At 35.6% G+C, this 12,655-nt stretch overlaps 1 protein-coding gene across 1 annotated transcript; it reads left to right on the top strand.

Annotated features, from left to right (window-relative positions):
• The first annotated feature begins 247 nt into the window (after positions 1 to 247).
• LOC149394740 (peroxidase 16-like) lies at positions 248 to 2,464 on the top strand. The gene is made up of 4 exons (XM_089615054.1): positions 248 to 503; positions 575 to 772; positions 905 to 1,070; positions 1,955 to 2,464. Exons 1-4 carry the CDS (start codon positions 282 to 284, stop codon positions 2,362 to 2,364), a joined length of 996 nt encoding a protein of 331 aa, XP_089471180.1. The 5' UTR covers positions 248 to 281; the 3' UTR covers positions 2,365 to 2,464.
• The last annotated feature ends 10,191 nt before the right edge of the window (positions 2,465 to 12,655 follow it).

Genomic DNA, 12,655 nt, shown 5'->3' with positions numbered 1-12,655 from the left:
AAGGAATTTTTGTTTCAATATCTCGTATTAATATATTTCACCGGATTCAACGGTTAGAACATGCAAACTCAACGACTTGTTCTATATCCAACTCAAATTACTACTAAATTTATTATTGAACCTTCTGACACACGGTGTCAAGAAGCTGCTAATTTTTTATATTCTTGAAGTTCTCTTCAGTCATATTCATTTCTGTATAAATAGGCATCCGTGAAAACTAAATACGCCACACCAATCATCAATTTGATTACACAAATTATCAAAGAACAATTAATAGCAAAATGGAAACTAGAGGCTTTATCCTAATCTCAACCATACTTTTTGTTCCTCACTTCCTTTTTACTACAAGTTTGGCTCAAACTCAACTTCGCACCGATTTCTACAAAAACACGTGTCCAAATGTCGAATCCCTTGTCCGCGACGCTGTCGAGAGTAAATTCAAACAGACGTTTGTGACCGCTCCCGCCACTCTGAGGCTCTTCTTCCACGACTGCATGGTTCGCGTAAGTATATGAACAATTCATTTTGTCGATAATAATTGTATTCTTTTAATTAATTTTGAATTTTTTTTTAGGGTTGTGACGCTTCGGTTATGATTCAATCGCCCTCGAACAAAGCGGAGAAAGATCACCCGGACAACATTTCCCTCGCCGGAGATGGATTTGACACCGTGATCAAAGCCAAACAAGCCGTTGACGAAGACCCTAATTGCAAAAACAAGGTTTCATGCGCCGATATTCTTGCCCTAGCCACCAGAGACGTCGTTGTTCTTGTACGTCTTAAATAAATAATCATGCTACACAAATACTACTTATTAAATTAACTTTTATTTTATTTTTTTTAATCAAAATTTTACCTATTTGTCACTCTACTCGTATTTAAAAATATATATATATATATATAGACCGGAGGAAGATCTTACGCGGTTGAATTGGGGAGACGGGATGGGCGAGTGTCTACTGTCGCTAGCGTCCAAAGGCGTCTTCCAAGTGCCGGCTTCAAGCTAGATCATCTAAACAAAATTTTCTCGGCTAATGGCCTTAGCCAAACAGATATGATCGCGTTATCAGGTACTTAATATATGATCTTATTAACTATATATTATTAGATAATGTATAATTTATGTTTTTTGTTTCCTCAGATTATTACAAACCAAAAAATGAATATTAGAACTTTCAATTCTACCCGCAACAACAATTTTCAAACATAATTTTTGTGTCACCAACTGTTGTGTATATACATAATACATCGTCACTTGTTATTTTCTTATTTCCTAGTGTATAGTATATTATCTTACCGCGTCCACGTGAATGTGCACAAGCCATAACGTGTACGTTAGATTAATATGATGTTTGAATAGTAGCAATACACACACACACACACACACACACACACATATATATATATATATATATATATATATATATATATATATTATTCTTTACGTGGCGTCATTCATATTACTTGTTTTGAACGCATATAATTAGTGACACCTTGCATTTAGTTTCCTAACTATGTTCTTTCACATTTGGTTACAAGCTTTTCTTTAGAAACACGATTTTGTGATAAGTTTAAAAGATATAGTGCAAATTTAATAGTATTATATATAATTGTTACAAACCATAAACATTAAGTATTTTTACTACCGTTTTCTCGTAAAAATAAATAAACATTTTTAGTTGAATTTGCTATATAAAAAAAAAACATCAAAATTAGTAGAATTTGTGTCCAATTCACCATCGCCATAAATAATTTAATAGCAAACCCTATGAAAGGATCCCTATAAAATGGTAGTGTCATAACGTGATCCATATGTTAGACGATGGAAAAAGACCGTCGTTCAAGCCCTGTATGACATATTTAAACCGTTATCCAAGCCATTTTTTTGTACTAGTATAGATTCATGCATTCATGATCAAAACCCTAACTTTTTCATATATGTATTTATGTATAGGTGCGCATACATTGGGGTTCTCACACTGCGGAAAGTTCTCAAAGAGGATATACAGTTTCAATCGAACACACCCGATAGACCCGACGCTGAACAGACAATACGCTCTCCAACTACGGCAGATGTGTCCGCTTAAAGTGGACCCACGGATCGCCATCAACATGGACCCCACGACAGCCCGGACCTTCGACAATGCCTACTTCAAGAACCTTGTCCAAGGCAAAGGCCTCTTCACGTCCGACCAAGACCTATTCACCGACTCGCGCTCCAAGCCCACCGTCGTCCGTTTCGCCGCTAATGCCGCGGTCTTTTCCCGAGCCTTCTCTAACGCCATGACCAAGCTCGGCAGAGTCGGGGTCCTCACTGGCTCCAAGGGCGAGATCCGCCGCGATTGTACTCGTCCTAATAATTGATATTGTTTCTATATGATGAAAACAACTTCTACTATGTATCCACCATTATTCTTTTCTTGAAGATCTTGAAGAAATAAAAGTTTTCCAATGAATTTAATTAGCTACTTTTGAAACTTAATTTAGCTTGTGGACTTTAATGGGATCTATTCCGGGATTGCCGAATAGCATAGCATTCAAGGGAAAGATGATTGAAATAAGGTAAACATCATACAAAATAGTAATTTGAAACTAATTGTTCAGTAAAATATCCAAAGTATTAAATTACTATCAAAATAGCAAAATTACATCGTCAATTTTTTTTTACACCGTTATTATTTTTTTTTTTGCCGATTTATTTAGGTAATATAATCGCTTTGAAAAAAATGTAATCGGAGGGTCAAAAAAATTATGAAAATTTAGTACTTACACATCTTGGGTATTTCAATTATTTTAGACAAATCTTATCTATTTTACCTATCTATTCATTTCAATAGGCTATTTAGCTAAAACACACTTGACATAAAAAAAAATAAAAAAATAAAAAAAATAGAGCAAAAGCATACCATTAGTTAAGGCAGAGAAAATGCAGAAATAGAACATAATTGTTTGTATTGAGGAAGATAATCTCCATCTCCATAAAATAGATTTGTTTACAATCTAAATAATCCACCCACTGGCGTAGCATATGTGAGATAATTTTTTTTGTTTTCACTCATTTACAAAAGAAGTAAAGATTTTTGTTTACCCTTAAACATCTAGTTTGGGTGGCACTAGCTACCTTCTATTTGTGAGGTCTATTCTTGCATGAAGATATGAGTTCAATCCTTTGAGATATCAATTTATTTTCATTATTTGAAGTTTACATAATTTATTTATAGTCTGAGTTTAAATATTCCATTTAATCAGGATTCAATGTATGAATGAAACAAAAATTTAGTAAAAACGTAATGATTTTTTTTTTAAATTTTTTTTTGGTTAAATAACCACGTATCTCAAATTGATCATCAGAACAATGCGTAGTTGTAAGACGATGACGTTTAAGAAGGTTAAAAGAATTTAATAATAAAACAATGCATAAATAAAGTTCCATTGACATTACAGAAGACAAAATACACATGCAATCAAATTCTTAAAGTTAAGAAAACATTGACAAAGGATTATAATTATACAGCATAGCCTGCTCTATAGTGTAAATTCACTTGGTGTAATAAAATTCATTGAATAGGGTCTACAATCACTAATATTTATGGAGGCTGATTTTTGTTGCAATTTTCTCTCAATCTTATTTAACTCTTCTTTCTTAATATGCATGAAAATGAATGCCGTCCAGTATTATAAGACTTAAACAACGAAGGAAAGAGAAATTGATTAAGCTATTCCTCTTGTTCTAAACTGTTCTAACAAATTGAGTTTGGTCAAATAATCAAACTTAAGGACCCATGAAATTTGAGAACATAACAATTTTTTGCATGAAAATGTAGAAGATAGACGCTTCTCTGAGCAACAGTTTGCTAGTTTTCTGAGTTAAAAAAAAAACACATATACCATTTTTATTTCAAATTTCCTTCTCTGGTCATAGATATATCTCTTTCTCCAATTTTACCATATTTCTAATTTCTTAGTATATATATTCCCGTTTTTTATTTTCAAAGGCCTCAAGCGTGAATTAAAAATTAAAGCTTAAAAAATAAATAAAAACAAAATAATGAGATATTAAAATAAAATTCATATAATTTATAAAAAAAAATAGGTAACTAGTCAATTTAGACATATAAAATTGATACATAGCAAACGTTTGATAAATATTTGGTAAATAACCTCAAACATGAGGTGACATTCCTGATTTACCTTTTCATTGAAATAAATTGTGGAATATTTACGTTAATTTAAGTGTGTAAATACGGATGTGACTATTTATCAAGTATTTATCAAACGTTGATTAAACAGCAATCTCAAAATGTAAATATGACTATATACATAATGGATCCAATTTATAATCCTACCTCTTAACAAATTGCAAAAATCAAAAGGTAGATGGGTGTTTTTTATTTTATTTTATATTTATTATTATCATTTTGTAGATGAAAAAGGTTAAGATTTTTTGTTTGTTTTCGATTTTCATTTATTTATTTTAATATATAATTGGATATGACTTTTTTATTATTATTTATTTTATAATGTTTCATTCCCAGTCGCTGGCATTCCTTGACAATATTTCGTTGAATTTTCTGTATTTGCACGTAACTTTATAGTTGGCATAGTAGTTTATATATGATACATTCCCTAGTATAGCTTATTTCGTTTACAAACAAACCGCAATTGTACTTTTTCTGAATATGGATTTTGACTTTGAACCATTTTTATCTTCCGATATCGAAGTGCACAGAAGAAGTATGGACCAAACAACTATTTGATTTCTTTGATAAATATAGATTTCGAAATATAAAATGTCAAGTCTAATATTCGCTTCCCTAAAAACTTGACGGTAAAGGAGTCGAGTTTGACTTTGTGATGAGGATGTGTTTTTCGTCAAATCTATGGAAGCTGACCTTTCACCGATTTGCCCTTTATGTCTCACGTATCCTATTAATCGCGTTTTTTTCTCGTTTTTCTTCTAGGAGATCGAGGACAAATCTTTGATTTTGGGTGTTTATCTCTGTTGAATAATTCTCCCATCGTCTAGTCGGAATCATACATCCGTTGGGATAACAGCGTCGAAACTGTTCATGAGAGAGAAAAACGTTTAACCAGTTGCCAAGTGACTGGTAGTTTGGTAAGATCAGAGGACTTCTGGAAGCATTTCTACCCACTAGCCCTTGCGTTCCTCTAGCTTTGTCTTGAGACCTTGCTTGTTTACTGCTTCCACTGACCCGTTGGATTATGGTCAGACTGGAGTCGAAAAAACTTTGTTAATTCGTATTTGTCACAGAGCATTCAAAACGAATCAAAATCAAATTGAGTTCCGTGGTCGGATATTCTTTTGGTTGGTATTTCGAACCTTGTTATGATATTTTTCCATACAAATTTCTCAATATTCCGAGAAGTTATTTTATTTAGATGTTCGATTTCGACTCATTTTGAGAAATAATCTATAGCTATTATGGCGTACATGCAGCCTCTTTTTCCTATTAGTAATGCTCCGATGAGATCTATCTCTCATTCAGCGAATGGTATCAGGAATGTCACTGTTATAAGGTTGAATGGAGGAAGCTTCAAAATGTTGGAGAATTTTTGGTACTTGATGCGTTTGCGGGCCATACTCTGAGCGTCCTTTTTTAGAGTTGGCCAGTAAAGAGCTTGTCTAAGAGTCTTTTTGGCTAATGCTTTTGATCCGATGTGGCTTCTGCAAATTCCTTCTTGAATTTCTCAGAGCATGTACTCGGCTTTGTACTCATCTAGGCATCTGAGGAGTGGGCTAGTGAATCCTGAACTTTAGGTTCTAAGATTCTTCCTTGTCACTTAGGAGGATGCCATTTTTCAGGTACTGAATGATCGGAGTCTACCACGATTCTTCACCTTCTATTTGGAAAATTTGACAGCCCTCATGTATACTTGAATGATGAATTCGGATGACGTAAATCGATTCTGAGACAGATCCCTATGTTGCTAACTTTGCCAAGTGGTCAGCCTCTTCATTCATAGCCCTTGGAATTTGGTTGATCTCGCAATATTTGAATTCCTTGGTGAGGCTTCGAACTTTCTCAGTGTATAGCGACATCTTTTCGCCTTTTACATGAAATTCATTTTTCATTTTATTTATTATTAGTTGTGAGTTCGAGTAGACTTTAAGCTTTTTGATTTCTAAATATATTGCAATTTCGAGTCCATGTATCATAGCTTCATACTTGGCTTCATTGTTTGAAGCATTGAAAGCCAAATTTAAATTGTGATTATCTAGTCCTGAGAGTGATATTTCGACTCCCACTCCTTTCTCATTTGCAGCCCCATCTATTTGCATTTCCTAGATAGGGTATTCTAAATGTCGGTATGTGATTACAACGATGAAGTCTGAGACTGCCTGCCTTTTTATGGCAGGTTAGGTTTGAACTAGATATCGGATTCTATCAATTCAATTGACCATTTTATTAACCTTCCCATGGTATATTTCTTTTCAGCACTTGTTAGAGTGGGAAGTTGGTGAGCACTGTGATTGGATGCGCCAGGAAGTACTGTTTATCTTTCTAGATGTTGTGATGATAGCGAATGCTAGCTTTTTCAACTTGGGATATCTGCCTTCTGCACCATTGAGATGTCTCAAAGTGTAATAAACCAGTAGTTCATTTTTCCCTCATTTTTAATGAGTGCCGAGCTTACTGCATGCTTCGAGACTGCTATATATATATCCAGTGGTTTCCCCTTCTTAGACCATCCGCATGGTCAATGGCCAGGTGAGGTGCTCCTTTAGTGCCTCGAAGTCTTTGTTGCATTGTTTAGTCCACTCAAAATCTTATGATCTTCTCAAGGAGTCGAAGAAGTGGATACTCTGATTTGTTGATCATGATATGAAACGACTGAGTGCTGCAATGCATCCGGTGAGCTTTTGTACTTCCTTGACACTCCGAGGTGGTTTCATATCTAGCAAAGTTGTGATTTTCTCATGATTCACCTCTATTCCTCTTTTATGTAAGATCAAATCTAGAAATTTTTCCGCAAATATACCAAAAGTACATTTTAAAGGATTTAGTTTCATACGAAAATGTCGAAGGATTTCGAAGGGTCTTTTTAACTCCTCAACATGATCACTAATTTTTCGAATTTGAACTAGTAGGTCGTCAATGTATGCTTCCATTGTGACTCCGAGTAAGTTAGCAAACATTGTATTAACCAATCTTTGGTATGTTGCTCTTGCATTTTTTAAGTCCAAAGGGCATTACTGAGTGACAATATAGACCTTGGTCTGTAATAAATGTAGTGTGATCTTTGTCGGGGGCATACATGAGGATTTTGTTATATCCCGAGTAAGCATCCATAAAACATAAAAGTCAGAGATCCGTCGTTGCGTCGACTAGTTGAACGATTCTCGGTATTGGGAAACTGTCTTTTGGACACTCCTAGTTTAGATCCGTAAAATTTACACAAATTTGTCATTTCCCATTTGGTTTTTTTAACCAGCACAAGATTTTCTACCTAGCTCAGATATTTGGTTTCTTGGATCGATCTATTTGAAATTAGCTTATCAATTTCTTTTTTTTAATGCAGTGTATCTTTCACTATTTAAAGTTCTTCTTTTTTGCATAATAAATCTCTTTTTGGGGTCTATGTTTAGCCTATGACATTCTAGTTCGGGATCTATCCTTACCATATCAGTCTGAGACCATGCAAAGATATCTAAGTTATTAGATAATAAAGTGATGATGTCGATCTTGGTACCTGATTCGAGGTATTTCCTGATTTTGAGCTTCATTTCTGGTTGCTTGAGATCTGGGATAACCATTTCCACCTCGTCTCTAGGACCGATAGCTCCTCTGCTCGGAAGGCGTAGGTCTAAGTCAATGTTGAACATCATTACTTTGTGGCCCTGTCTGTCTTGACTAGCTTTAAGATAGTCGGCATAACAGCTTCTTGTGAGGGCTTGGATGCCCCGTACTTCCATCACTCCCTGATCCATTGGGAACTTCATTTTTAGATACTGCAATATGTTAATGGTTTTGATCACTTGCAAGGTAGGCTTTTCAATGATCGCATTGAATGCGGATTTGCCAGGAACAAACTACCCACTTGGCGTTGACGGCTTGCTCCCCGGATGTTCCCCCATTGTGATGGGGATCGATAGTGTTCCTTTGAGTTTGATCGAATCTCTTGTGGAATCATACAAGTTTTCTAGAGATGGAGTCAGGGATTCTTTCTTAAGACTCATTTTTGTTGTATGTTTCTCCATGGAGAATACCAATTGCGCTCCCATTGTCTACCAGGATCTGATGAACATTTCGATTCCTAATTATGAGGGAAGAGATGACCAAAGAGTCATTGTGTGGAAACATCACCCAATGTGCATCTTTGGGTGTAAAAGTGCTGGGCTCCGAGATGGATTTAACTATCTTGCTTGGCCTCTGCTCCACTGTGAATAAGACTTGACGGTGTCTGGCATGGACTTCCCTGACATAGCTTTTTTGGATAGCTTATTGTATTCCCTCCGATGTGTGGTCCGTTCACGATTAGTGAGATGTCTCCATAGACTTAATTGTTCTGCTCGGTCTGTTCTCCAATATCGGCTCGGAACTTCTTCATAGATCCTATTCGGATCAAAGCTTTTATAGCTTCTATCAAATTGAAGCAGTCCGAGGTCTTATGGCTGACATCGTGGTGGAATGCGCAATATTTCGTTGTCTCTTTTCGAGATGTCCTTCTTGATCCTATTTGGCTTAGGGAAATCTTCCTTGTCCTCGGTGAAATTGAATAATTCCTCTATATGAGCATTTAGAAGGTGGTACTTATCGAACTTACTGGGAAATGGCTTGACGAGGCCTTCCTCTGAATGACCTTTCTTTGGTGGACAAGCATCTTTGGACCTTTGTCCTCTTTGCTCTTCCCATCGCGGTTTAGGTGATACGACCTTCTGAGCTTTCAATCTTGCTTCTTCAACATTGATATACTTCTAAGCTCTTTTCAGAAAGTCGTTGTAGTCCCACGGACTTGTCTTCTGGAAGGATCACCAGAATTCTGGTTTCGTTTGAGTGACTCCTATGAGCTTGCCTTACTGCCAGGAGCCTTTTCTTGGGATTTTTTTTCCAGAACTGGATACGACAAACTGCTCCAGGAATTTATGAGTCATTTGCTTCCACGAGCCCACTGCATTCAGTCTAAGCTTTCGGTAACACCTTTTAGCGGAGCCTGAAAGGGTAATTAAGAATGCTCTGCACATTACCTCGGGTCTAGCTCCCTGTAGCAGCATCCAAGATGTGAAAGTGTCGAGTTGGTCACCAGGGTCTTTCTTCCCATCATAGGTCGGAATGTTGGGCATCCTGAACCGATTTGGAAGAAGGTATTCTAACACTCTGGCAATGAATGGTGAAGTAGTGTCCCCGACTCTTGGAATTGAATCTTTTTGACCCAGAGCCACTTCTTCGATTCAACGCTCTATTCGATTGAAATCAATTTCATTGGTGCTAACACTGTCCCCAGTTTCCAAATCTTCTTCGCGATGGTATGATACTTGCTTTTCCCAGTCGAAGGTTAGTACCGATCAAAAATCTTTTCCTCACTGGCTTGATAACCTTCGGTGTCCGAGTCTTCTTCATCCATCTCATATCGATCTTTGGCATGCTTCCGAGATTTCTTAACCCTTGACTCCTTCTCGGCATGTTCCTTACCTAGTCGATGAGATGGCTCTTCATCAGGGATTACCACTACACTTCGCAATGTTACCCTCTTAGTTTTGAGTTTCTCTTACAGTTCTTTGTTGCTTTCTTCCAGCGCTAAGAGACATTCTTCCATCTCTTTGAACTGTTCCACCAGGCTAGGACGTGGCAGGTACCCAGTTCCTCTGAATTGAGAAGCAAAGTGTTGTTGTGGTGCTCAATTCGATGATCAACACCGGTAGAATTATTGATTCGATTGGAGTTGACGAATTTCAATGCTATCCCTTCCTTCAACCGTCAAAATGTTGACATGTAAAAATAGTACAACAATTATCTCACGAACAATATTTGGTTCCGATAATGCAGTCCCCAGAACTTCAAGTTTCTAGGCAAGATTATCTCTAAATATAGACGAATCTAATAAAAAAGAGAAATGCAAATAAGGGTGCTGAATGATAGGTAAGTCTTCTGGCGTGTTCTTGTATGCGTGAAAAAGTGAATTGTCCCCTTTTTTCTATCCTCTTCTATTTATAATGGTTGGGGTCGAAAACGTGGGATGCCCAGTCTCACGCCTCTGACGGCAACTGGATAACCGCTCTCATAACGTGTGTAGTGCGTGGTTATGTGCTCGAGTGCTCGGGATAATCGTTGAGGTGTCCGTTTTACTTACGTTTTTATTTATCAACACGTGTTTTCTTTGGTTGACTAGTCTTTGACTTATCAACTTCTCTTCTATCTGAAGTTCTGCTCGGTACGGTTCGTTCTTGCCTTATCAACGGATTCCTCAACTTATTCTGATCTCTCGGGTCTATTTGACTCGGGATCGGTGATAGATTCTTACTACTTCTTGGAACATCCGACCACTTCTTCGAAATATACGAATCATGTAAGTAACAGAGAGTAACATTAAGATTTAAAACTGGAATGGGCATTGACTTCAATTACGTATATTATTTCATCCTTACCTCTCATGTACGCATCTCCCAATTATATTATAAATTCTGTTATGTTCGTGTACATAATATTAAGAGCTTTGCAGTCGAGGGCGGGCCCAAATGTAACTTTCAAGAGGTCTAATCCCCCTAAATTCAAATTTTTGGGCTAAAAAAAATTTAGTTTTTTTTTTTTTTTTTTTTTTTTTTCTCAGCTTAAATTGTTTTTTTTACCTCTCTCCCTTTTTTTTCTTCTAAAATTTGGGTCCGCTGCAAGCAGTAATTGTCAATGATAATATATTCGGTTATTAACAGTTTTATAGTGACTAGAAGTATTACGCTAGAACTATAAAAATTGTGACTTAAACAAGAAACGGGAGACCATGTCTCTTCCTAGAATGATTATTTAAAAAAAAAAAAAAACACTTAAATTGACTACAGAGTACGATATAGTGATTGAGACAATAGACAAAGTCACTAGTGCTCATAAATTTCGTACTCTATTTATTTATTTATTTTAGGTCTATTTAAGTTACAAGTCTTTGTGATAATTTGATTCATCCACCAATAGGTGCAATTGGAGGAGGAGGTCTATAGGGGCCAGATCTCCGCACAGGTCCTTTGGTGTCAACGATGACGTGGAGGCACGTGCAATGCCCGGAAATACTGCAAATCTTTTTCCCTCCGATCACGTGACATGTGGTGTCCTTACAATCGTCGTCGCTCGAACATTGCTTGCCCAATGCCATCTCTGCGCCTACACGTGTACGACTTACATACATTCAACAGCGACCAAGCACGAAGCCATAGTGCTCAGGGGTATTATAACACCCCCTCAAAAAAAATTTGCACTTTTTTTTTACAGTTTTTAATTTTTTTTTTAAATTTATCCCAAATATTTATAAATTAGACCTTTCTCCCAAATATTTAATTACAAATTATCTCAAAGTTGAGAGAGCGCTATTTTTTTTAAAAAATTCCTTGACAGCGACCATATATATATGTGAACGGAGCCAGAAACTTAAATTAAGGCTTAATATGCAAACAAAAAAAATGGGAGAACCAATTTGTAAATACTTAGAAGTAAAAAATAAAGATGATATAAAAAAAACTGGCAAAAAATGTAAAAGAAAAATCGAGGGAACTTAAACACCATAGGCTTGAAGTAGCTCCATCCATATCAATAATATATATATATATATATATATGTATATTATATTTATATATATATATATATATATATATATATATATATATATATATGCACGCTTGGTATGCATGGAACAGCTCTTATAATTATATCAAGAATTCCCTCCAACAACTTGCTGGAGATCGATGCAAGGGAATGCTATTTAGGGTTATGGATTTAAGGGTATGTGATATATATATATATATATATATATATATATATATATATATATAATATAAAATTATACACACACTTGGTATGCATGGAACAGCTCTTATAATTATTTCAATAATTCCCTTCAACAACTTGCTGGAGATCAATGCAAGGGAATGTTATTTAGGGGATTAAAGGGTATGTGTGTTATGTATAAATATGTATATATACATAGTTATATACAACGAACATACCCCTCTTTATATACATAGGAAGAGCGAGAGAGACTTACAGGCCATAATGGCTAGAAACGCAACCAAGGAAGTCATGAGACTCTTCATGTTAGAGCTTTTGGTAATCGTTTTTTGAAAATTCTGAGGTCGATGAATTCCGATTCAGATCAAGATGAGACTATTGGTTTTTAGTGCTTTTACTTGACGTTAATTTATAGGCGAGGAAAATTATATATTTTTTTTTATCTTTACTAAACTGGTATACGTGATTATCAAAGTAAGATATTAGTATTAATTAAAACAGATTTTTATGTGAAGTATTAATGAAGAAGTAATGACAGAATCAGGAACTCCTTTAGTTTAGATATTACCATAAAAACTTATTTTCGGATAGTATGTGAAATATTCTAACAAATTTAGTTGCATAAGGATATGTACAAATTTATTTTCTGATAGTATCCCTTAATTAGCTTTTGCAAAAGGATATGTACAAATTTAAAAATAAAA

Source organism: Urtica dioica, chromosome 5 (genome assembly GCF_054948205.1).
Source record: "Urtica dioica subsp. dioica isolate 48M chromosome 5, U.dioica_male_clone48M_v1_H2, whole genome shotgun sequence".
Classification (NCBI taxonomy): domain Eukaryota; kingdom Viridiplantae; phylum Streptophyta; class Magnoliopsida; order Rosales; family Urticaceae; genus Urtica; species Urtica dioica.
The sequence above is the reverse complement of the archived record's forward strand: the minus strand, read 5'-3'. Positions and strand labels throughout refer to the sequence as shown.